The sequence below is a fragment of the Anomaloglossus baeobatrachus genome, chromosome 2 (assembly GCF_048569485.1).
Source record: "Anomaloglossus baeobatrachus isolate aAnoBae1 chromosome 2, aAnoBae1.hap1, whole genome shotgun sequence".
NCBI lineage: Eukaryota > Metazoa > Chordata > Amphibia > Anura > Aromobatidae > Anomaloglossus > Anomaloglossus baeobatrachus.
This window is the reverse complement of record NC_134354.1, coordinates 216,865,160-216,892,737: the sequence shown is the minus strand read 5'-3', so window position 1 is coordinate 216,892,737 and position 27,578 is coordinate 216,865,160. Positions and strand designations below refer to the sequence as shown.

At 44.6% G+C, this 27,578-nt stretch overlaps 1 protein-coding gene across 1 annotated transcript; it reads left to right on the top strand.

The window, feature by feature from the left end:
* Positions 1–754: 754 nt before the first annotated feature.
* Positions 755–6,364, top strand: LOC142288658 (speedy protein 1-B-like). Its single transcript, XM_075333531.1, has 5 exons — positions 755–1,153; positions 2,342–2,408; positions 2,976–3,073; positions 6,053–6,111; positions 6,278–6,364. The coding sequence occupies exons 2-5, from the start codon at positions 2,356–2,358 to the stop codon at positions 6,362–6,364; spliced, it is 297 nt and encodes a 98-aa protein (XP_075189646.1). The 5' UTR covers positions 755–1,153; positions 2,342–2,355.
* Positions 6,365–27,578: the final 21,214 nt, after the last annotated feature.

Below are 27,578 nucleotides of genomic sequence, written 5' to 3'. Positions count from 1 at the left end.
GAACTGCTCTTAGCAGCACTCACCTGGTCTATTTCAATCCCGTACCCATGACTGAGTCATGGCTGTGGGCGGGACAGGTCCAAGCAAATGCTGCATGAAGTAAATAGCCTGTGGACAAGGCCTGATGACAATGTGAACAGTCACCAACCGCCAAAATCTAGACAGATGGAATACATCCCAAATTGGGGTGCATAGCATGGTGGGGGTCAGCCACCGACCAATTCAATGAAGAAAAACAAAAAGCCAGCACTAAATGTGCACTAAAGTAAGTAATGTGCAGCACTAAATGTGCAGTAAAGTAAAGTGCTGTATAAAATGTTGGCGCTATAGCAATAAAAAAATATTATTATTATGGTATATTGTATTTCCTTATAAGGATATTAGAATGCTCTGTCACTTTAAATTAACTGCTGCATTCATCACCATCATGGCATGTGCCGCAAACATCAACCAATAGCATCGCAGGATTTGAACTTAAAGAAAGAAAAAAAACGTCAGTTGGTGCCAGTCTGCGATTGCTCTTTTAGAGAAAAGACCGGCTCATTTGTGATCTGAGAAGTGACCTTTATTGGATTTTTACCTGGATTGTACGTGCGAATTTAGAGACAGCCCTCTACCCGTGGATTTACAGACAGCCCTCTACCTGTGGATTTACAGACAGCCCTCTACCCGCGGATTTAGAGACAGCCCTTTACCTGCGGATTTACAGACAGCCCTCTACCCGTGGATATACAGACAGCCCTCTACCCGTGGATTTAGCGACGGCTCTCTACCCGTGGATTTAGAGACAGCCCTCTACCCGTGGATATACAGACAGCCCTCTACCCGTGGATATACAGACAGCCCTCTACCCGTGGATTTAGTGACGGCCCTCTACCCGTGGATTTAGAGACAGCCCTCTACCCGTGGATTTACAGACAGCCCTCTACCCGTGGATATACAGACAGCCCTCTACCCGTGGATTTAGCGACGGCTCTCTACCCGTGGATTTAGAGACAGCCCTCTACCCGTGGATATACAGACAGCCCTCTACCCGTGGATATACAGACAGCCCTCTACCCGTGGATTTAGCGACGGCCCTCTACCCGTGGATTTAGAGACAGCCCTTTACCCGCGGATTCACATACAGCTCTCTACCAGCCGCTCTACAGAGGTGAGTATCACTGTGTGATGAATAAAATTGATTTATGTCATATGTCCGATAGTGACAGTTCGGCTTCTACATCTTCAGATAATGAAAAGCAATTAGACATAATTAAAAATAACAGTTTTCTCCATAAAAGCTAATATAGATAACATTGGACAATTCTGGATACACGTAATAAAATTTTATGTTTTTGAATAAATATAAAAAATAGTGGATAACGATGTGTAAATATGAATCTGGAAAACGGGGTAAGAATTTCTCCTATAAATTCAGAGATATATTATACACAAGTGCAGGATGATTATTAGCTTGTATATAATATTACTATCATACATATAGTGGAGATATGAAGTATATTATACTGGATCGGTTACTATACAGGGAGGTGGCGGATATATACAGATAGTTATATAGTATATGGGATCACAATACAGGCAGTATAATCCAGATACAAGTGCATTTATTTCTTATCCCTAAGACACAAATGCAATCTGTTTAGATATATATGATGTATCTATTTTTTTTATTTTTTAGCTAGACATAGGGTTTGTTTTCCAGATACAGCGTCACTTCTGTCCATGGGACAAGTTGTGTATTCCGACTACATACCAATAAAGTCAATAAAGCAGCAATACTGCAACACATGTAATGTAGGTAAAGCACCATGCCAGCAGGTTTGTTTTTCGGAGTGGTGCTTTAAATGACAGTCCCCTGCCACCTATCATATACTCACTTTCCAGCGGCTTCATTGTTTTACTGGCGCCGCTCCGGTCCTGCAGCGCCATCTTGTGACTGTAACTTTTGACTGTCTGGAAAACAGTATTTACATCACAAACACCCAATGCATCTCTGCGAGAGCCAGGACAAGGCCAGGACAAGGCTCTCATAGAGTTGTATTGAGTTGTGACCACTCCCCGTTCCATGAAACACTGGAACTGCCGACAGGTCACAGATCGATGGAGATCAATTGGAGCCTCATCTTCTATCACCACTGGAATGTGAGTATAAGACAAGGGGCAGGAGATTTAGATTTAAAGCATCACTCCAGCGGTGCAATATAAAAAAAACCTCTAGAATGGTGCTTTAAGTTTTCTGTTACAGATTAGTTTGGTGCAAATACTCTATCAGGGATTCTTTAGAAAGAGGCATACCCCACATATTCATGTTTTAACTTTTCTGTATGTTATTCTTCAGAAAGAAGAGGAAGAATGGCCGCGAGGAAGCGGAAGAGAGAACTGATCACCCTTTATGAAGCGGAGGGGTAAGTAGATGAGATAACACCACCACAGTCATCATACACTATAAACTTACACCAGTAATCCATAGCAGACATTACAATCACCACTACACATAGTATATACAATGTACAGCACAAAACTAGTATCAGATAACCCACACTCACTTTTCTCTGTATATTGTGGATAGAACAGATCACTGTGCAGGTGGAGAAGTAGTAGCCACTATTTGTGTACAATGGCCATTCAGATACAAATATAAAAATCATTGTGCTGCTCAAATAGCGCATCAAGTGTCGTGTTGGCGGCTGCTACATTTGTAAAGACCTGATCTTGACTAATATATAACATAAACTGCTATCAGTGTGCATCAGTGAGGAAAAGACCCCATGAAATAAAAGTACAAGTGTTAATGATCCCAAGATACATAGAAATCAATGGGAAATTTCCACTCAGACATAGATGCAGAGGAAGAGGTACAGGATGGGCCATAGATTTTTATTATGGTCCTAATAGCTCAGAACTTATGTGGAGCCATAGTACGGCCGTGTGTACGAGGCCTAATACTAATATATCCATCTCTTCTATCACAGCTCACAGTCTACCACCCAGGAAGAGCCCAAGAAGAAGAAGAAGACTGATGATGACATCCCGCAGCCTGAAGAGCGGGCAGCTTTCTTCAAAATCCTGGGTAAGACTCACTGCACCTTCCAAGGCTTCCAGATAGGGGTGAAAGGACTGCTGTCGCAGAGGTCGCCATCGCAGGTTTAGCGGGCCGGCGCCTGCCCTGCAGATCAGTAGCCAGCTCCTCTCTGTGAGAGAGGAGCTACGCTGTTCTGTGACAGACCACGTGGTTGCTATCGCTGACACCGGGCTCCCGCACACAGCAATGATGAAGCATCAAGCGGAGCACTCCTCTCCATGCTTCATCATTCTCCTTCTGTGCCTGCTCTTGACGTCTCAGTGCAGCACAGTGCGGTGACATTACTTCTATGCGACTGCTGTGCTGAGACTGCAGAGCACAGAGCGCAGGACAGGAGGACACTCTGACTGGAGCAGCAGGGGAATGAGGAGAGGTACTTGTGTTTTGTGTTTTTTTTTGTTTTTTTTTAAATCAGTGAGTACATGGTGGCCAGAAGCCTATGGGGATTCATTATACATGGAGGTCTATGGGGCTGTATAATGCAATATGAAAGACACCTTATACATGGACTATAGGAGTGCATTATACATGGAGCTCTATGGGTCTGTATATTGCAATATGAAGGACACCTTATACATGTACTATAGAGGTGCATTATACATGTAGGTCTATGGGGCTGCATAATGCAATATGAAGGACACCTTATACATGAACTATAGGGATGCATTATACATGGAAGAGTATGGGGCTGCATAATACAATATGAAGGACACCTAATACATGGACTGCAGGGGTGCATTATACATGGAGTACGGGACTGCATAATACAGCATGAAGGACACTTTCTACATGGACTATAGGGGTGCATTATACATGGATGACTATGGATCTGCATAATACAATATGAAGGTCTATGGGGCTGCATAATAATACATATAGGACTATGGGTGTTGCATTATAATATATGGAGGACTAAGGGGGATACCTTACACATGGACTATGGGGGTGTATTATAAAACATGGAGGACTATGGGGTGCATTATAATATATGGAGGACTATGTGGTGCAGTATAATATATGAAGTACTGTACTATAAGGGTGCATTATTATATATGGAGACCTATGGGGTGAATTATATAATACATGGAAGACTATGGAAGTTGCATTATAATAATTGGAGGGCTATGAGGGCTGCTTGATACATGGAAGACTATGGGGGTGCATTCTAATATATGAAGAACACTTTATACTCTATGGAATGATATATTAAGGCCATTATTGTATTTGGAGAACTATGTAAGAGGGGGGACAAAGATACAAGCATGGGATGGAAACGTTTTGTGCTGAGGGAAAAAGGCTCTTTCCTCAGCACCCAGCTTTTCCATGCTCTGCTATACATCTTCTCTAAGCACCCAGCTTTTCAATGCTCTAATATAGGAAAGCAGGGTGCTGAGGGATGTATGTATAGCAGAGCATGGGGAAGCTGAGTGCCGAGGACAAGATGGATTTCAGAACATAGGAAAGCTGGCTGCTGATAGAGAGATTTCAGATCATGGGAAACCTGGGTGCTGAGGGAAAGAGCCAAGTGTTAGCGTCATTATCCCGTAACCTGAGTGTCGGTGTACGTGGAAGGGGGGCCCAGGTCCAAACTTTGCACCAGGGCCCATCAAACTCTAGTTACGCCACTGATTCCAGACACAAAGTATTAGATTATGTGACATGTAGGAAGAGTGTCCTCTCTTTCCTAGTATTTGATAGACATACAGTATTCAGGACCTGTGTCTATGTGATAAACAGGGTTAGTGATTAGGTTTTATGATAAACATGAAATATATGTTAATAATGGATCCTTTAAAAAAAATGTGATGCCACACAATGGAGTACACACAATGGTGCGTCGGGCGTGGACCCTGGACCGGCTCCCTTCTTACCTCAACCTCCGGTATGTAATTTATATAACGATGTCTCCTTCTCTGTTCATTTGAGCACTCTGGGAGACTCTACTATGCACACCCATAGGTGAGACTAAGAGGGGAGATTTACTGCTTGTATCTGGGTATATATATATATTATATATATATATATATATATATATATATATATACCATGTGCTACTAGATAGGCGGTTTTGCCTTATGATCCCCCAGACACAGGCTCTTATATTTATTTCTGGCCTCGGTCCCCACGTTTGTGAGGTTTTTCTATGTCCTCTTACCTCTTGTTACCAGGATTAGGAGTATACTTGTGCACCCCTGTTTAAATGTTTGTGGCTGTTTAATAAAAAATACTTTTTGGATAGCAATTACTGCATTGTGTGGCATCACATTTTTTTTAAATTTTAAATTGGAGTTTCCTACTATATATAAATCCTATTATGGGGAGTATTATGGTCAGATAATATCTGCTCAACATGTGTAACTATAGCGATATAAATCCCCTTCTGTCTATGAAAATTGTTTCAATTAATAATGGATCCTGCAGCTTACACCACATCCTATTGACTTACTATAGGAACAGTGAGGTTTTTATTGGTTGCTTCCCCTATAGAGTATTATACATCAGTAGACTATGATATTCTGCTGCCAGTGGGGACAAACACCTAAAACCATAGAAAAAAATGCCAGTCCCCTATCCTTTCTACTACCATTTTAAAGCGCATGATTCAGGTCCCCATAGACGTATATGCGGACCGGCATCCGTCCGGATATCCGGGATTAATTCCAGGCCCAGTCCTCCTGTTTCTAATCTGAACCAATGTTTTTGAAAAACCCGGTTGGACCAGCCGATCCCGGGTATCTGTGGGTCCGCCTATCACTATTCATTACAGAAATAGTGATGGTCTATAAGACAATTCTTCAATATCTGATCAGGGTCGGGTGTCAGTTCCCCACCAATCAGATAATGATGACCTATCCCGGGGATAGGCCATCATTAATTAAATGCTTTACAATAGCTTTAATTTAAGACTGTTATTATTTGCATTAAATAGTTAATAGTGAAATAATCTTATTTCTATCATTTTTGTAGAAGAAGAATACATCAAGTGTTTTCTAGCCAGGGACAGCTGCTTTAAGATTTCGGACAAGGTACCGTAGTGAGGGATAGAAAAACATCCATAGAAGATCCATCACAGTGAAATGAAGGCTTATTCTTATGTACCAGACGACAGATATTACAGAACAGAGGAATATACTGATCACCTGTACATGTAATGTATAATATATACCCTGTAACTGCTTCTCCCCCCTCTAGTATCTCCTCGCCATAGTCTTCACCTTCTTCAGGAGAGCCGGACTGCACACTGCGCAATATGGAACGTTCTTCTTTCCAGCTCTGTGAGTCTCTTTTATTATTACAACTTTATGTATAGAACATTTTGTATGTTTTTAATTGTAAAAATATTCACTGAGCTAAATCCATAATAATTGCATTTGCTGCAGCTTATTTTTCTGTATTTTCTTCTGAAATGTCACAATATAAACAGCATTCACACACAGACACACAGACACACACACACACACACAGACACACACAGACACAGACACACATACACACACACAGACACAGACACACATACACACACACACACACAGACACACACACACACAGACACACACACACACATACATCCTTTAGATCTGATAGGGATGGTGTACTTACTTTGAACATTAATGTCAGAATGGTTGAATAATCCTGTTAATAGATATGAGTGCAGCCGTAGCTTGTTTTAATATCAAGCTTGATAACATTAATAAGGGAATATACAGCCATTCTGACATGAATTTTCAAAGTAATTACACCACGTTCATCAGGTCTGAAATACATGTAAATTGAGTCTAATGACTTCTTTCATTCTAGATCATGGCACAAGACCCTGACCATTGGGCATGGAGGAGAGTCAGGAACGTCCATCACAGCCGGGCAGTACGCTGGTTCAGCAGGGATACTGCCCTATCCTGCTCTCTGTAACACCGATCCATCCAGGAGGGAAGAGGCCAAGAACATCCCATGCCGGACAGACCCAGAGGAGGAACCTGAAACAGAAGATTCCTAACCATCTCTGGTAAGTGTAATATTGCTGTGGGAAAAGGGTTTCATAACATAAATGTAAAGTGTAGATCTATAACAGAACCATCTCTAAGTGATCAGTTATTCAGATGAATGTAGATAAAATTATTATTCTTCCTGAAATGTGAAAATGGTGAATTATCTATCAGTAGATCTGTAAAGTAAAATGCACTGTCTTACCCTTGTAATGAGAAGTTCATATAGAAGGACTTGATACGATTGATATGTGATTATATTTTCATCTAATAATTCTCTCTGACATTTAGATGTTCTGCTGCCAGGATGGAGAACATATCGGCTGGATGTGGAGCAAAGCTGCTGGATGAGGACCATATCTGCTGGACCTAGAAGGAGAAGAACATCAAGAAGACATGACGGAAGAAAAGCTGGAGAATAAAGATACGTATATCCTTTGCAGTCACACAAATATATTCACTCCACACACACACACATTATATACTGTATACTGTAAACACACTATATACTGTACAGACAATATATACTGTACACACACTATATACTGTACATACACACTATATACGGTACACTCACACACACTATATACTGTACAGACACACACAAACACTATATACTGTACATACACACTATAATCTGTACACACACTATATACTGTACACACACATACTGTACACACACTTTATACTGTACACACTATACACTGTACATACATACTCTATACTGTATACACACTATATACTGTACATACACACTATAATCTCTACACACACTATATACTGTACACACATATACTGTACACACACATACACACTATACTGTACACACACTATACACTGTACATACATACTCTATACTGTATACACACTTTATAATGTACACACACACTATATACTGCACACACACACTATAAACTATATACACACAGTATATACACATACTTGTTATTTTTCCCCTGTTGTTAGATTTTTTAGAGGTAACCTCCCTTAGTATGCCCGGAGGAAGGGCAGTACAGCGGCCATGGTTTCCCTACAGGTTTCCTCCACTGGGGGTTTTTCCTGTCCTGAGTGTTGCTGTACGCTCTTCGTGAGTGAAGGGAGGTAACCACCACATAGAAAATATTTAATCATTTAATAAACTTCACTTTTTTTAAACTATCCTTGAAGTGTCTGAGTCTTTTTTTAAACCTTAATGTGTGAATACAAAGTTAAGTCTTAGATGAGAGACATTATTAAAGTGATACAGACTTGTTTTTTCCTGAATAATCCAGGTGATATTTTTCTTGCCGTAAAACAAGATATACAGGTATGCAATATAGTGTTATAACCTAGCATCGCTTACAAAAATATACAGAATTCAAGCAGAGCTCCGTTCTTGCCCAATATCCATTTAAAGTGCATCAGTGTCATGATATTGGTTCTGTGCAATGCCTCGAGATAAAGCAATCATGTGTTCTGATTGTTAATCAACAATCATAACCTGAGAAGCCATGTGTAACACTCTGAGGTCTTCTCAGGCTTTATCCAACCCCTTTCTATCACTTTAGCACAAACATAACCGTATGTGCAAACATATAGTATTTATTCTTACTGGCTGTTTTGTCATCTAAACCCACCCACACTATGGCGCTGATTCATTAAGACTGTCATTTCGTACAACTGTTTTAATGACAAGCATGCAAGAGTAAAGGGCCATTTACACGCTGCGACATCGCTAACGATATATCGTCGGGGTCACGGTGTTTGTGACGCACATCCGGGCCAGTTAGCGACATCACAGCGTGTGACACTAAGGAGCGACGCTCAACGATTGCAAAAACGTCAACAATTGTTGATCATTGAGACGTTGCTCCTTTACGAATTATCAGTGATGGTGCACGCCGCAGGTTGTTCGTCGCTCCTGCAGCATCACACATCACTGTGTGTGACACCTCAGGATCGACGACCATCTCCTTACCTGCGTCCACCGGCAATGAGGAAGGAAAGAGTTGGGCGGCATGTTACGGCCGCTCATCTCCGCCCCTCCTCTGCTATTGGGCGGCCGCTTAGTGACGCCACTGTGACGTCGCTGTGACACCGAACACACCTCCCGCTTGAAGGAAGGATTGTTCGGCGGTCCCAGCAACGTCGATGCACAGGTATGTGTATAATAGTCATAATGATAACGATAATATTCGATACAGCAGCGATCACCACATGTCGCACGTACGTCTAGGGCGGGTGCTATCGCTCGCGACATCGCTAGCAATTGCTAGCGATGTCACAGCGTGTAAAGCACCCTTAACATGTGCCAAATTCAGAGGCATCTTATCAATGGTGTGCATCACCATATGCCTGATTAGAAATGTTTATTTAGTAACAATTCTGGCAAAAGACATACCGCCAATTTTCATGAATTTGATGGACTGTTGTGGCGACCGTTCCTCTAATACCGGCTTCACCCCAAACACTGGATGGTTAAAATTGGGATGAAAGATCCAAATGTTGCAACATTTTTGCACAACTTTGTGTAGCAACTTTTTGGATTGTCTTTGTTACACATAGTTTTGCACAAACTTCGCCGACTGTCATGTTGGCTATGGACTCTGTTCAATTTACAGATTCTGACATGCTACCTGATGGTATCTGGGATCAACACAAGCAAACGCGGGTGGTTAGGAAGTGGTAATCACTGCTTGTCTGCTTGCTCCTTTAAACACATGTTGTGGGGAGACCTATCACATCTGCTCCCTCCTATTTATGCTGGTAGAATCCTTCTACCCATTCCAGCTATAGTTGATTCTATGTTGGTCTGTGAGGTGTGGTATCGTAGACTCTCTGGTGAAAGTTGGAGGGGATGTGGAGTTTACTCCTGTTGTTTTGTACTTCCTTCCTGCTCTTAGTTTTCCTCCTGAATCTCTTATTGTCTTTACCTTTGTTAGTGCGTGCTGTGTGACAGAATTTTGGATTTTCCCTTGTCTGTCTTTATCTGTGGTTTTCAACTCACTCCTGTCCCATCTCTCCCTGGGGGGAGGTAGAATTAGTACTGGTCAGGAGCAGGGCCAGGAAGAAGACTCGTACCTTTCCACCATCAGGACTTTCCCTAAAATTAGCAATAGCATAGGATCCCCTAGCTAGAGGGACAGCTCTTGTTCCCCACTAGCACTGCAGTCTTACAGCGCAGGGGTCCTGGGTTCGAATCCCACCAAGGACACCATTTGCAAGGAGTTTGTATGTTCTCCCCGTGTTTGCGTGGGTTTCCTCCGGGCACTCCGGTTTCCTCCCACAATCCAAAAACATACAGATAGGGAATTTAGATTGTGAGCCCCAATGGGGACAGTGTTCCTGATGTATGTAAAGCGCTGCAGAATATGTTAGCACTATATAAAAATAAAGGTTTATTTTTATTTTATTTATTTATCCCAAAGTCATCATGACAGTCTTAAGCCAGTTTTTTTCAGATAATTGGGAGTTATATAGCTTTTTTCCCTATTTATATTACTAAGCTGTGAGCTGACATATTCACACTAAACAGATTCTCCTCAAAATGGTTGTGCCGCAGCATTCCCTGCTTTGGCTTTTATACATGTTATCATAAGCTCTGCTATACTGTGTGCTAGTTGCAAGTAGAGACATGCTAGAAATCCTCACATCTTGTTTGATGTGTATATTTACCTTATATCCCAGCACATGTTCATAGATCCATATAGGACCCTCAGATGCCAAGAAAGTGACCTTTTGACATTAACAATACAATCTTTATGTTTTTACTGCACATGAAAGTTCAGACAATTTATGCTGTAGCATATACCGGGTGAAAAGCTTTTACCAGCTAACACACCTCACATACATATCTGCTCTGATGTGAATCTAAACATTTTTCATAATTTTATACTTTTTAAGGTTGAAGGTACATGCAGTTAGGAATGCCAATATTTTGTATTTAAATTAAAGAACTTAGATGCAGTTGAAATGTAGACATTCAGGTTTACTTAAGGGGATTGAAGCCATCACACTGCCTCCATCCCAATACCCATGCCATCACACTGCCTCCATCCCACTACCCATGCCATCACACTGCCTCCATCCCACTACCCATGCCATCACACTGCCTCCATCCCACTACCCATGCCATCACACTGCATCCATCCCAATACCCATGCTATCACACTGCCTCCATCCCAATACCCATGCCATCACACTGCCTCCATCCCAATACCCATGCCATCACAGTGCCTCCATCCCAATACCCATGTCATCACACTGCCTCCATCCCAATACCCATGCCATCACACTGCCTCCATCCCAATACCCATGCCATCACACTGCCTCCATCCCAATGCCCATGCCATCACACTGCCTCCATCCCAATACCCATGCCATCACACTGCCTCCATCCCAATACCCATGCCATCACACTGCTTCCATCCCATTACCCATGCCATCACACTGCCTCCATCCCAATACCCATGCCATCACACTGCCTCCATCCCAATACCCATGCCATCACACTGCCTCCATCCCAATACCCATGCCATCACACTGCCTCCATCCCAATACCCATGCCATCACACTGCCTCCATCCCAATACCCATGCCATCACACTGCCTCCATCCCAATACCCATGCCATCACACTGCCTCCATCCCAATACCCATGCCATCACACTGCCTCCATCCCAATACCCATGCCATCACACTGCCTCCATCCCAATACCCATGCCATCACACTGCCTCCATCCCAATACCCATGCCATCACACTGCCTCCATCCCATTACCCATGCCATCACACTGCCTCCATCCCAATACCCATGCCATCACACTGCCTCCATCCCAATACCCATGCCATCACACTGCTTCCATCCCATTACCCATGCCATCACACTGCCTCCATCCCACTACCCATGCCATCACACTGCCTCCATCCCACTACCCATGCTATCACACTGCCTCCATCCCAATACCCATGCCATCACACTGCCTTCATCCCATTACCCATGCCATCACACTGCTTCTATCACACTACCCATGCCATCACACTGCCTCCATCCCAATACCCATGCCATCACACTGCCTCCATCCCATTACCCATGCCATCACACTGCTTCCATCCCAATACCCATGCCATCACACTGCTTCCATCCCAATACCCATGCCATCACACTGCCTCCATCCCAATACCCATGCCATCACACTGCCTTCATCCCATTACCCATGCCATCACACTGCTTCCATCCCAATACCCATGACATCACACTGCCTCCATCCCAATACCCATGCCATCACACTGCTTTATCACACTACCCATGCCATCACACTGCCTCCATCCCACTACCCATGCAATTGTGATGCCTCTGGACTATCGGGTCATCACAGGGTACTGTACAATCTGCCCTCCCATGCAATATCCACATCCTTTTTGGTTATGGGTTCCCAACTATATGGTGTTGCCTACATCAGCTGATTAAAATCCTAAGTACACTCTGCACCATACCCACCAGACACAGCAGTAGATGGCCTGAGTGGAATAGGGTCGCCCACTTGGGGGGTTGGTTAAGGGGATGTCAGGAATAGCAGTAGTGGAGTAGGAGAGAAGTAGTTAGGAAGTGAAGGAGAGAGGAGGTCAGGAGCCGGGCTCATTGGAAGCATCTAGGTAGCAGACGGTGGTCTGGACCTAGTAGGAGCTGGACCCCCGGTCGCAAGGGATCATGACAAGGGGCACTAAACTGTCGAGGAGGACAGCCGGCAGCCTTGTACCATCACCGGGCTGGGACCAGGGCACGACAGGCTACATGGACCCTAGGTCAGGGAGTAGCTTCAGGCAACCTGACAATTTACCCGACGAGAATGGAACCTTCAAGATCCTCTCTCCACCTGCTCCAAAATCGGGGTACTAGCGCAACAAGGGGGATAGAACTTTCCACCAAAACGGTCCAGAAAATTCCAAGCGTCAACCCTGAGAGCAAGCTCCCAGAGTTAGCCATACTGGGGAGCGGGACCCGACAAGTTCCATACTACCGGGACCAACACAGAAGTGAACACCAGGCAGCACCATTGGGGACGGGACCCGAACTAGCTCCCCTCGGCGGAAGCGGCATTCAGAACTTTGGTTTATCCAGTTGTCGGTGTCAGTTTACTGCACAGAGTGAGTACAAAAGTGACCCCTTCGCACCCAACGGCACTCCCCAGACACCATCACTGAGTTCCGGGACATTCCCCCTACCCGTGGAGGGTTCTAACACCTGGCTGCCCCACTCCATCGACCCCAGGTACTCCCAACTGCAGCGGTGGTACTCCACAGTACCACATACCTCGGGTGGCATCACGAACTCTAAATACAATACCCTATACCCCCTTCATTTGAGTGGCCGCACAATCCCCGGGTCCGGACACCCCTCGAGCTACCGCGGATCCGGATCCGAGCAGCCAGGCTGCTGGCACAGGGGTAGCATACTATCGCACTGCTTCTATCACACTACCCATGCCATCACACTGCCTCCATCTTACTACCCATGTCATCACACTGCCTCCATCCCACTACCCATGCTATCACACCAGTGGCGTAGCTAGGGTTTCAGCTCAGGGGGCGGGGGGGGGGCAAAATATCTGAGTGGGCCCCTTACCAGGTAACCATGATAACTATGGTGGCCGAGACTAATCGTGGGTATAGTGGAACCTCAGCAGTTGACACTGATATTATCGCTATATGGTGACTATATAGTGGTAGATATCGGTGCTGCAGCACATACAAGAGATCATAGTACAGTTATAGATGGTGACTTACAGCGGACATTCTTTATTTATGATAATCTTTATATATGATAATAAGAGGTATATGAGTAAGAGGTGTAGGCATGGTGCTCTAAAACCTCTGCTGCTACATGCAACACATAACAAAGAGACCAAACTCAGAATTCCCACATTTCAAAAAATTGGGGGCATACACCAGGAGAAGTGGAATCAATTACCCAAGAGTACAAATAGTATAATGCACTTTACCAACAGAAGGACCTTCTGACAATGCAACTCCCAATCCCCTCTCTGACGCGTCAACCTCAACTGTAATGGGTTGGGAAACATAAGGCTGTATAAGAACAGGTGCCGACAAGAAGCACTTTGTTAGACAGTCAAATGCGTACAAAGCACCTCGTATTTTGATACACAACCAAGATAACATGCACGGCTGGTGACTGTAGCCTGTAGCCATCGACTTTATCTGCATGGGTATCAATATATGGGGGACCCTATGTCATTTTTCAAATTTTTTTATTTTTACAATCCATTAGGGCACTCAGACAGTCTTTGTGAGGGCAACCAATCAAAGATGCAAACACGTAGGCAGTCTGACTGCAACCAATCACAGACGCTGTCACAGATGGTAGCCAGGGAAGCACTGAATATGTATGAGATGTAATGAGCAGACCCGAAAGCAGTGTGACAGCTGCACGCTCGGAGACTTGTAAGTAATCCAATCATATAAAAGCTGCCCCTCTCCACCCTGCTCATCATACAGCATCACTATCCTAGCCAAAGTCATAATAATGTAGAAGTAAAGGATTAATGCAACAGCGAACAGTTACCGAACAAAGCTGAACATTGCCAATTTTTGAGAAAAGTGCTTAAACTTCAAACATGAGTTTGAATGGAATTAAGGAGAAAAAAGAACAAAAAACAAAGGGTATTCACAGAAATAATTATTTTATTAATACAAAATTTAGAAAACCAACATACAGGACAAAGACACAGGGAAATATAAAAACCTGCACCAGGTACGACAGGAAATCAGAGTGTGAATCTCCCCTCCAACCAGCGCGGCCACCGCTTGGACCACTATCCATCAGCAATAGACCATTAGTACACTCAAAGTATGGGTGTTAAAGAGGCCAATGAGATAGAGAAAATCAATGATCAAATTATATGCATGAGATTCCCATATAATCCACAGGGGTCACCGCCCAGGTTAGTGGATGCTTATGTGAAAGTATAGAAGATTATCAAGATATTAATTAGGATGTACAACACTTACACAACCGTCTGTTGTATATCAAGAGACAATATGAGAAATGTATTGGATCCCTGGCTAACCAAAGAAGGCTGACAAAAGTGATTATAGTAACCACATATGGTCAACATATATATAAAAAAAACTATATATGTGACTCCCCGTTTGAGAACTTATTGCAGCTAAGTAATATCTTGCTCCCTTTTACATATTTGTAAGAGTAATAAACAACTGCTACAAAACTGCACTATCAGGGGATCACACTAAGGTATATTAGGTGACCTGGAGATTTGGCTATATACGTCAGGCTGGGATTAGACAATATTAATAAATAAATGACCAAACAACCAGGGAAATGACAGCAAAGTTGTTAAATGACTTAAATGGTGGGCTGTGTACATCAGGCAGGGATTGGGCCATATGGATGAAAAATTGTGTATCAGGCCTGATATAACATGGGATAAATGGGCAGTAAGCAGGGATTGTACATCAAGCAGGGATTAGACAATATAGATGAAAACTTATATATCAGGCCAGGTATAGCATGGAATAAATGGGCAAAAGCGGCTGAAGCGAAGCAGCTGTTGGGGATTCTCCACCTCCTGCCAGTGTGACCACTGCTACCCTCAGGTATTTACCTTGTGCCAGTTTTTTCCCCTTTACCAAGCATGGCTTACTGCCCATTCATTCCATACTATACCTTGCCTGATATATAATTTTTCATCCATATTGCCCAATCCCTGCCTGATGTACACAGCCCATCATTTAAGTCATTTAACAACTTTGCTGTCATTTCCCTGGTTGTTTGGTCATTTATTTATTAATTTTGTCTAATCCCAGCCTGATGTATATGGCCAAATCTCCAGGTTACCTAATATACCTTAGTGTGATCCCCTGATAGTGCAGTTTTGTAGGAGTCGTTTATTACTCTTACAAATATATGAAAGGGAGAAATATATTATTTAGCTGCAATAAGTTCTCTAACACAGGAGTCACATATAGGGTTTTTTATATATATGTTGACCATATGTGGTTACTATAATCACTTTTGTCAGCCTTCTTTGGTTAGCCAGTGATCCAATACATTTCTCATATTGTCTCTTGATATACAACAGACGGTTGTGTCAGTGTTGTACATCCTAATTAATATCTTGATAACCTTCTATACTTGCACATAAGCATCCACTAACTTGGGCGGTGCCCCCTGTGGACTTTATGGGAATCTCATGCATACAATTTGATCATTGATTTTCTCTCTCTCATTGGCCCCTCTAACACCCTTACTTTGAGTGTACTAATGGTCTATTGCTGATGGATAGTGGTCCGAGCGGTGGCCACGCTGGTTGGAGGGGAGATTCACACTCTGATTTCCTGTCTACCTGGTACAGCTTTTTATGTTTCCCTGTGCCTTTGTCCTGTATGTTGGTTTTCAAAATTTTGTATTAATAAAATAATTATTTCTATGAATACCCTTTGGTTTTTGTTCTTCTTTTTCTCCTTAATTCTATTATCAACTGAAGATTTATACCAATTCGGGGTTCACTACACCTTGTTACCCCGATATCTCTACTGATGTAAATGGCCATATTTATTTTTGGATAATGAATTTGAATGGGCAAGGCTTGCACAATATTTCAAATTGGTGAATATTTTTCGAACAAGTTCGCTCATCTCTAGCCATTATGCCATCCTTAAGGGTCAAAACGTCACACATTCCAATTTTGACTAGTTTATGTATGCAGGACATCAATATTTTGTAAAGATATAAAAAAATTGATTTTTAGATCATAAAAGACCATTTTATAATTATGTGGGAAATAAAAAATGTGAAAAAATTATTGCGAAACATATGCATATAGAGGAGCTGTAACCCTTGTACAGTTCCTGACAGAAGTTCTGTCGCTTATCCATGTTATGTAAATAAAAGCTTATAACCTGACTTTAAATTTATCCATTGGTTTCATAAATTACTCTTTTGAAAGCTGAAACCCTCCCAAATTTGGTTTAGGTTCTTAAAATAATGTGTCTGCAAAGCTGAAATATTGATCATTTAATGAACACAGAAAGGTCAGATTTTGGCAAAACAAAAGTTTTGTCGCCTTGTCATATAATGCACCCAATCTTAGTTTACATTGTCACCTGTGCTCACTAAATGATCACTTAATTAGTGGGTGTGTATAAAAAGAAACCCAGCACCCAAAACCTTCACTTGAACTGCAACTTGACCTCTGACAACATGCCAAAAATCCACCCTGCGACTAAAGCATTGATTATCACGAGGCTGAAGACCAGATCCATTGCAGAGGTGGCTGGCACCTTTAATCTCAGTGTCAAGTACAAAGAAATACAAAAAAGATTTGAAGAGACTGGAGATGTTTTTGACAAGCCCAGGTCCGGCAGACTCCGCAAGACAACTGCTCAGGAGGAACGATTGTTGGTTAGAAAATCCAAAAACAGCCTCCTTCCACTGCAGCAGAGCTCCAAAAGGCCTGGTCACCTCAAGTCCTTGTGTCAACTGGAACAGTTTGTAGGATTCTGTCTCGAAATGGACTCCATGGTCGAATCAGTGCCCAGAAGCCAGCACTAAACAAAAGGCAATGAAAAAAACATGGGGCATTTGCCAAGTCCCACAGCCTGCTGAACAGATGGATGCTGGAAAAGTGGCAGAAGGTGGATTTCTCTGATGAATCTTCAGTTGAATTACACCATAGACACCGCAAATACTGCAGGAGACCTACTAGAGCTCGTATGGATCCATAAAACAGTTACATTTGGTGGTGAAATGATCATGGTCTGAGGTTACATTCAGTATGGGGTGTGTGAAACATTTGCAAGGTGGAAGGCAATATCAATAGCCTAAAATATCAAGAAGTATTAGCTACCTCTTACACTCCCAATCATAAAAGTGGTCAAATTCTGCAGCAGGATGGTGCTCCATCTCATACATCTGTCTCTACAACAAAGTTCCTCCTGGCAAAGAAGATCAAGGTGCTCAAGGACTGGCCAGCCCAGTCACCAGACATGAACATCATTGAGCATGTTTGGGGTATATATCTTTGTATTAGAAGTTAATTATTTGTTTGAATTTCACTTTACTTTCTGTGGGCGACAAAACTTTTGCCTTGCCAAAATCTGACCTTTCTGTGTTCATTAAATGATCAATATTTCAGTTTTCCAGCAACTTTATTTTCATAACCTAAACCAAATTTGGGAGGGTTTCAGCTTTCAAAAGAGTAATTTATAAAACCAATGGATGAATTTAAGGTCAGGTTATAAGCTTTTATTTACATAACATGGATAAGCTACAGAGCTTCTGTCACGGACTGTATGTCATCTATTACATGAAGAAAAACCTAGTTAAAGGGAATAGAGAACATACTATATATACTAATAGTTTCTTTTCATTGTTCACAAGAGAATCATGACCTTTGCTATTAATGAAGCCAATAACACTGGCAGATGTTTTCCAATAGATTCAAATAGATACTCAAATACACTATTGACTTTAATAGGGACCACTGGGGTTCCAGTATCTTTTAACAGCAATAGAAGCACCTGGTGATCACTGTTTGTGTAGGTCCAAATATCTTGACATTGACAAAGGTCAATAGATAATATCCTAATAATAATAGTTATAAAAATGTTCTTCCTAAATAAAAGGGACTCTAATTTTTATAGTGATTAGACTGCCGTATATTAAGGAAGGTAATACTTTTGGTCTTTCCAATGGGTGTTGTAAATTTATACATAGTGAAGTCTCATGCAGGGCACTGTGGAGACACAAAAATAAGTCTTTAAATAACATAAATCCCAAACATTGCTTTGCAAGCCAGTCAAACATGACTTATCTATTGGTTGTTGCACATATGCCAAAGGTTGGCAGAATTATATGGCTATTCAGCAGAGAACATTGAATTTATTTAAATACAGATGAGTTACAGTATGCTTCAACTACTTTACTGCCAGTGATCACTGTAAATGATACCAGCAGCTGCAGGCAGGGATGGCCGCTCAGCAGCTACTTAGGGCTGCCTGCTCCTCCAGCAGTTGCTGGGCGGCACTGTACATTTAAATCTTCCTGTCTGGCCTCTTCAGATGTGCCTACGCAGCACACTGAGATTGTTCTAATCCTGGCACAGAGAGCAACATCTTGAGGGTGCCTGACGTCTTCTCTGCTATCCAGGACCAGGACCTGTGGAGCCCAGTGAAGGCTCCGCCCCCTCCTCCTGTGCTGTGATTCATGGCTTCTCTCCTGCAAAACTCCTGGCCAGTGAGAAGATTGATGAGAGGTAACAGCTGGTGGCAGGGGTCAGGGTGTGCAATGTCAACTGAGGTGGGCTGGCTGGAGAGCAGCAATCTATATATATAATTTCCTTATTCTGTCTGTCTGTCTTGCTCCAAAATGACGTCATTACAGTGACAACCGTTGCATTGTCTGCTCGGCTCGGCCTGGCCCCGCCCCCCGCATGCATTGGCCGCTCAGCTCGGCCCGGCCACGCCTCCTGCATGCATTGGCCGCTTGGCTCAGCCTGGCCACGCCCCCCACACACTGTGCCTACTCGGCCAAGCCCCCCGCACATTGTGCCCCCTCGGCCGTGCCCCCTGCACCCTTTGCCCACTCGGCCACGCCCCCCCCACTTTTCCCCCTTGGCCACGCCCCCGCACACTTTGCCCACTCGGCCATGGCCCCCGCACACTTTGCCCGCTGGGCCACACCCCCCACACACTTTACCCGCTCAGCCACGCCCCCCACACACATTGGGCACCTATACACCTCCTCCCAGTACTACTCCACCTATTAGACACCTCCCCCCAGGACTACTTCTCCTATTATACTCCTCACCTCCAGGACTACTCCTCCTATTATCCTCCTCTCTCCCCAGGACTACTCCTCCTATTATTCTCTTCTCCCCCCAGGACTACTACTCCTATTATACTCCTCTCTCCCCATGACTACTCCTCCTATTATACTCCCCTCTCCCAAGGACTAGTCCTCCAACACACACATACACTGCACAAAACATACCTCCCCCCAAAACACACACACCCACACAAACCGCGCAACACACACAGCACCACACACACACAACGCTGCAGACATACAGCGCTCCACAAACAACGCAACACACACAACGCAACACACAAACAACACCGCTCTCACCCCCCCACACCCAGACAACACCCAGAACATTTACAGCGCCCTACACAAACACTTGGTAACTACACACAACAACATCTATATATATATATATATATATATAACAAAAATCATACATTAACTACACAATAAATTCTAGAATACCTGATGCGTTAGAATCGGCCCACCTTCTAGTGTATATTATAAACATCTAGGGGGTCTTGGCTATGTATATTATATAGGGCTTTAGAGGTCTGCAGCAATGTATATTATAAGGGGCAGGGGGTCTACAGCAATGTATATTATAAGTGCCTGAGGCATCTGGGCTATGTATATTATAAATAGGAACTCCCCGTTTGGGAATTGAACCCCGGTCTCCCGCGTGACAGGTGGGGATACTCTCCACTATACTAATGAGGAGTGGCTTGCATATTATAAGTGGCTGGGCGAGGTGTGCAGCAATGTATATTATAAGGAGCTAGTGGTACTGCAACAGTGCATATAATAAGGGGCTGGGAGTTGGTCTATGTATATTTTAAGAGGCTAGGGGTCTGCAGCAATGTATATTATAAGGAGCTGGGGGTCTGGGCTAAGTATGTTATAAGTGGCTGGGGGGTCTGCAGCAATGTATATTATAAGGGGCTGGGGCATCTGCAGCAATGCCTACTTAAAAGGGCTGGGGTGTCTGCAGCAATGTATATTATAAAGGGCTGGCGAGGTCTGCAGCAATGTAAATTTTAAGGGGCTGGAGGGTCTTGACTATGTATATTATAAGGGGCTGGGGGTTTGTAGCAATGTATGTTATAAGGGGCTGGAGGAGTCTGCAGCAATCTATATTATAAGGGGCTGGAGAGGTCTGCAGCAATGTATATTATAAGAAGCTGGGTTTCTGCACTAATGCATATTATATGGGACTAAGGGGTCTTGGCTTTGTACATTATAAAGGTCTGGGGGGTCTGGGTTATATATATTATAAGAGGCTGGGAGTGTTCAGCAATGTACATTAAAAGGGTCTCGGGGGTCTGGGCTATGTATATTATAGAGGGCTGGCGGGGTCTGCAGCAATGTATATTTTAAGGGTCGGGGTCTGGCAATATATTAAAAGGGCCGGAGGTGCTTGGTGATGTTTATTATGAGAGGCTGCGTGTCTGCAGCAATGTATATTATAAGGGGCTGGGGGTCTGCAGCAATGTATACTATAAGGAGCTTGGGGGATCTCCAGAACAGAATATTATTAGGGGTTGGGGTCTGCAACAGTTTATATCCTGTGGAGGAGGGGTGCTGCACTGTGTATTGTTAGGTGCTGGGGACATATTATCCTGTGTACTGAGTGTGTTGCACTGTATAATACTTTGGGGTACTGGTGGGAGTAAGGCCTTTTTCAAGCATACGTATATAAATATGTATGCGTGGTACTCCCCGTTTTGACTGTGTGTTAATTTTTATTACCTATCCATGTGCCCGTTATTAAAGACGTGTGACATCCGTGTGTCATCCACTTGTCATCCGTGTTTTCTGGTATGGATATAGAAAATTACAAAGCTTCTCTGGTGCTTTCAATATTAAACACGTACAGCACACGGACGGCAGGTGGATTGTTCTACACGGCACTGATCTCTGTTGGTTCAGAGCAGAAATGGACCACTCCTGCCAATGATTTTGAGCCTTCCACTGATGTTAATACTATTTTATCATCTTTTTCCTCTATGACATCTCTAAGTGATCAATCTGATAGCACTTCTTCTGCAATAATGACTTGCTCAGGTGCCCCTTTTCACAGAAGAAGCTACATGTAATACTATTGTATGTTCTGAGGATTTCGATAGCGTTAGGGCAATGACAACCAGAGACGAGTTCTTGGTGCAGAGATGTTTATAAACGATAGGTACACAAACGGAACAAACACAGTAGAACAATAACACAAGAAATACCTTCCCGGATCGGAGCGAAGGGAATTCCCGGGGCCACGCACCGGACTCCCCCAGGGAGACCACCAAGAGCGAACCCCTATACAGGGACTGTCTGGCAATCACCCCGGAAGGCCTAAATGCGCAGCAGCCGGGACACAAGGGGCAAAAGGTAAAGTCCAGAAGTGTCCGTACGGGATGAGAGTCCAAAGTGGTTACGCACTGGACGGAACCGGGCAGAAGTGCTGACCAAAGACGGCAGACGGAGTCCGGGCACAGCTTGATGAAACCGGGTAAAGTCCAGAGTCGGTGTCGGTTGTCTTTCAGGAGGATCCAAATGTCAATCAGGAAATAGGAGCAGCAAAGCAGGAGCACACAGCAAGCAGTATACTCAGGCACTGGACTAGGCTTAGAGGCGGCCTTTTAAGCAGCTGGACAGGAAGTAGGGCAACAGAACAGCAAACTCCATGTTAACCGAGGGCAAGCTCTTTCAAAAGAGAACTGGAAATCCCGGAAACCTGACAGTACTCCCCCCCCCCAGAAACGGCCTCAGGATGGATCAGGGCCTGGCTTGTCCGGGTACCGCCGATGAAACTGAGCAATCTTCCGGGGCGCCCGAATGTTACCGACCGGTTCCCAGGAATCGTCCTCGGGGGAGTACCCCTGCCAACGTACCAGATACTGAAGCCGACGACGATGGAGCCGGGAGTCAATAATGTCCTCAACCACGAACTGCTCCTCGCCGTCAACCATCACAGGTGGAGGAGGAGGCACGACACGACCATGAAACGTATTAGGAGAAACGGGTTTGAGGAGAGAAACATGAAAGACCGGGTGTACCTTTAGATGGTGCGGTAACCGCAGCCGACAGGCCACAGGGCTCACGATCCCGGTGATCTTAAACGGACCGATGAATTTCTGTCCCAGCTTCTGCGAAGGAACACCCAATCTCAGGGGTTTTTGGTGGATAACCACACTGAGTCCCCTACCTTATACATGGGAGCCGGTTTCCGGTGAGTGTCTGCCGACCTCTTGTAACGCTCCTGAGCCGTAGCCACAGTGTCCTTTAGTACCTCCAGATTCTGTCGTAGCTCCGTCAATCTGTCCTCCACCGCTGGCACCGAAACCGCAACCGGTGACCTAGGCAAAACATTCGGATGGTAACCCAAGTTAGCGAAAAAAGGCGTTACCTTAGTGGAGCTGCTCTGAGTGTTGTTATACGAGAACTCCGCCAAAGGAAGCATCTTCAACCAATCGTCCTGCAGATGGCTGACATAACATCGAAGGTACTGTTCCAGGGTTTGATTAGTCCGTTCGGTTTGCCCATTCGTCTGAGGATGGTATGCAGAAGACAAACAGACATCAATCTGGAGTGCCGAACAAAACCCCTTCCAGAACTTAGACGTGAACTGCACGCCCCGGTCAGAGATGATCTCATCTGGTACCCCATGCAATCGGAATATGTTCTGGATAACCAAATCCACTGTCTCTGCGGCTGAGGGAAGACCGGTACACAGAATAAAGTGAGCAGCTTTTGTCAACCGATCCACCACCACTAAAATGGTATTGTGACCGCCTGAGACTGGCAACTCCACAATAAAATCCATTGAGATGGATCCCCAAGGGCGAGATGGAACGGGTAACGGTTGGAGGAGTCCCGTAGGAGCCACACGAGGGACCTTGCACCGGGCACAAACCACACATGAGTGGACATAGTCCTTTACATCCTTTAAACAGGAAGACCACCAGAAAAAACGGCTCAGAAATTCCTGCGTCTTCTGTACCCCCCTATGACCAGCCAATACGGAGTCATGGACCAACTTGAGAACCCGAAGTCTTACGGCCTCCGGGACATAAATGCGTCGCTCTCTCAACCACACACCATTCCGAAGAACAAGAGTCACATCATTCGGGGGGGCAGCAAGAAATACGTCACCATCATAGGCCAGCTTGATGTCCTTCCACAAGTCCTGGTCCTGGATTACTCCAACGAAATTGGCCTCCGATAACACGGTCTGAGACGGGGTTCCAGGCACGGAGTCCACGGCGTGGATTCGGGACAAGGCATCGGCTTTCCCATTACGTGAACCTGGACGGTATGTAACGATAAAATTGAACTGGTTAAGGAATAAGCTCCAACGGGCTTGCCGTGGAGACAGGCACCTGGCAGACTTAAGAAATTCCAGGTTACGATGATCTGTGAGTACTATCACTTGCTGCTCAGCTCCCTGTAAGTGGTGTCTCCATTCCTTGAAAGCTGCAATAATCGCCAACAATTCCTTGTCCGCAATGTCATAGTTCCTTTCTGCAGGGGACAACCGGCGAGAAAAGAAAGCACACGGATGCAAGAGACTCTTGTCCCCAGTCCTTTGAGAAAGGATTGCCCCTAACGCATAATCGGAAGCGTCGACTTCCACAATAAAGGGAAGTGCGGGATTCGGGTGTACTAGTATTGGCGCTGAGGTAAAACAAACCTTGAGACGATGGAAAGCTTCCTGGGCCTGGGCGGACCACACAAACTTCTGTCCTTTCTTGGTTAACAGAGTGATGGGACGGACGATCTCTGAAAAGTTACGGATAAAGCGTCGGTAAAAGTTGGCAAAACCGACAAAGCGTTGTACCTCCTTGATGTTTCCCGGTTCCGGCCAGTCTAGAATTGCTTGTATCTTGCCCGACTCCATGTTCAGTCCCTGAGGAGAGATGACATAACCTAAAAATTGTATTTGTGAGCAATGGAATTCGCACTTCTCCAGTTTAATGTACAGGTGGTTATCCCTCAGACGGGTAAGTACGGTCTTGACGTGCTCCTGGTGTTCCTGTAGGGAATCAGAAAAGATCAGGATATCATCCAGATAAATCACCATGAATTGGTCCATTATATCCCTAAAAATATCGTTAACTAGGTGTTGGAAAGCCGCAGGAGCGTTACAAAGTCCAAAAGGCATCACTAGGTACTCATAATGTCCATACCGACATCTGAACGCTGTCTTCCACTCATCTCCGGGACGTATGTGAAGTAGATTATATGCCCCACGGAGATCCAATTTAGTGAATATCTTTGCCTGTTGGACTCTCTCCAATAGCTCAGGAATCAACGGTAACGGATACCGGTTCCGGATGGTTATCTTATTCAGTTCCCGGTAGTCAATATAAGGTCTCAGAGTCCCCTCTTTCTTTTTCACGAAAAAGATGGGTGCCCCTGCTGGTGAGGTAGAAGGGCGAATAAATCCCTTGGCTAGACTTTCATCGATGTACTCTTTTAGTGCTTCTAGCTCAGGTGCCGCCAACGGGTAGACATGACCAAACGGGATCTCTGCCCCTGGGAGTAAGTTTATGGGACAATCATACGGTCTATGCGGGGGAAGCCGATCTGCTTTTCTTTTGTCGCATATATCAGCGAAGTCATGATAAACCGGGGGTAAAACAGGTACCTGTACAGTGCCCTCCGCATTCGGTGTTACTGGAACCGGTACAGTTGGACTAATGGTCGGACCACTCTGCGGTGGGAAGGATATTTCCTTAGTCTCCCAATCGATGACTGGATTTGTAGACCGTAGCCACGGAATTCCTAAAATAATCGGAAAATGGGGAGAAGAAATCAACATGAAAACAAGGGTCTCCTGCTGACCTGGCTTCATCACGCATTCTAGGGGTACTGTTTCCCGATCAACTGGTCCAGAAACTAACGGAGATCCGTCTACCGTCTCCATGGTAACCGGTGAGGATCTTTGTTGAGTCCGGATACCGTATTTCCTGGCAAAAGAAGAGTCCATGAAATTACCCCCTGCCCCAGAGTCTATCATAGCAGATGTAGGTATTAACTGTCCCTCCCACCGGATCTGAATGGGAAGCGAGCAATGGGTGTATTTCCCTTCTGAGTCCTTAGGTGATGTTGACATTACAGTCAAGGGAAATACCGCATCCAGGTGTCCACTTGCCTCAGAGATATCGGACTCTGCGTCCGTGTTGTCACACTCAATACCTTATTTGGGCGATTAGGACGTCTCGGGCAGTCAATCAAGAAATGGTCCGATTGACCGCAATAGAAACACAAACGCTCACGGAGCCGGTGTTCACGACGTTCGTTGGTCTCTCGCTTTTGCAGAGAGTCCACTTGCATAGGAACGTCCTCGGCCTCCCATGGCGTCCTGAGAGCGGGTTCTCTGGAAGGAAACGCAAAGTTGGTTACCCGGTTTACATCTGCCCATTTTTCCTGTCTACGTTCCGTCAAGCGGGTATCAATACGCACACAGTGTTGGAGAAACAATTCAAAATCCCCTGGAGATTCGGAACGAGCTAACTCGTCCTTGATGGTACCGGACAAACCTTTTCTGAAAACTGACAATAATGCATTGTTTCCCCAGTCGGTGTCTACCACTAACCTCTTGAACTCAGTGGCGTATTCAACGACAGACCGCTTTCCCTGACGTAAAGAAAGGAGAGCCGATTCAGCGGTAGCACGGCGATTCGGATCATCAAACATTTGCGCCATTGCGGTCAGAAAGTCATCCAGGTGATTTAAACGGATATCCCGATTCTCTATCATAGGATTAGCCCAAGCCAGTGCTCGTGAGGTTAATAACATGATTATACATAACACTTTTGACCGGTCAGAACGGTAATAATCAGCATGTACATCAAAAAACAGTATACATTGGTTAACAAATCCACGAAACTGACTATGATCACCATTGAAACGGAATGGGGGTAACCTAGGCATACCGGCAGCTGATACGGACGTAGTGGGGACGGCTTCCTGAGCCTCCACTCTGACTTGCAAATCCTGAATAGCCGGACCCAGTACCTGGTGATCATGGCCCAGCTGTGCCTCCACATCTCTAAGTTTAATCTGAACCGCCTCCATCTCCTGCTGCAAGGAGTTAATCATGGAAAAAAGCTGATCTACTCGTGTCTCAGTCATTGCCCCAGCGAAATCCTTTTATGGCCTGAGTATAATGTATGTTCTGAGGATTTCGATAGCGTTAGGGCAATGACAACCAGAGACGAGTTCTTGGTGCAGAGATGTTTATAAACGATAGGTACACAAACGGAACAAACACAGTAGAACAATAACACAAGAAATACCTTCCCGGATCGGAGCGAAGGGAATTCCCGGGGCCACGCACCGGACTCCCCCAGGGAGACCACCAAGAGCGAACCCCTATACAGGGACTGTCTGGCAATCACCCCGGAAGGCCTAAATGCGCAGCAGCCGGGACACAAGGGGCAAAAGGTAAAGTCCAGAAGTGTCCGTACGGGATGAGAGTCCAAAGTGGTTACGCACTGGACGGAACCGGGCAGAAGTGCTGACCAAAGACGGCAGACAGAGTCCGGGCACAGCTTGATGAAACCGGGTAAAGTCCAGAGTCGGTGTCGGTTGTCTTTCAGGAGGATCCAAATGTCAATCAGGAAATAGGAGCAGCAAAGCAGGAGCACACAGCAAGCAGTATACTCAGGCACTGGACTAGGCTTAGAGGCGGCCTTTT

Excerpts from the sequence above, each read along its gene's own strand:
- LOC142288658 (XM_075333531.1), top strand. The coding sequence starts at position 2,356 with ATGGCCGCGAGGAAGCGGAAGAGAGAACTGATCACCCTTTATGAAGCG. Across the intron at positions 2,409-2,975 it reads ACCCTTTATGAAGCGGAGGG|CTCACAGTCTACCACCCAGG; the intron begins GTAAGTAGATGA and ends CTTCTATCACAG. Across the intron at positions 3,074-6,052 it reads AGCTTTCTTCAAAATCCTGG|AAGAAGAATACATCAAGTGT; the intron begins GTAAGACTCACT and ends TCATTTTTGTAG.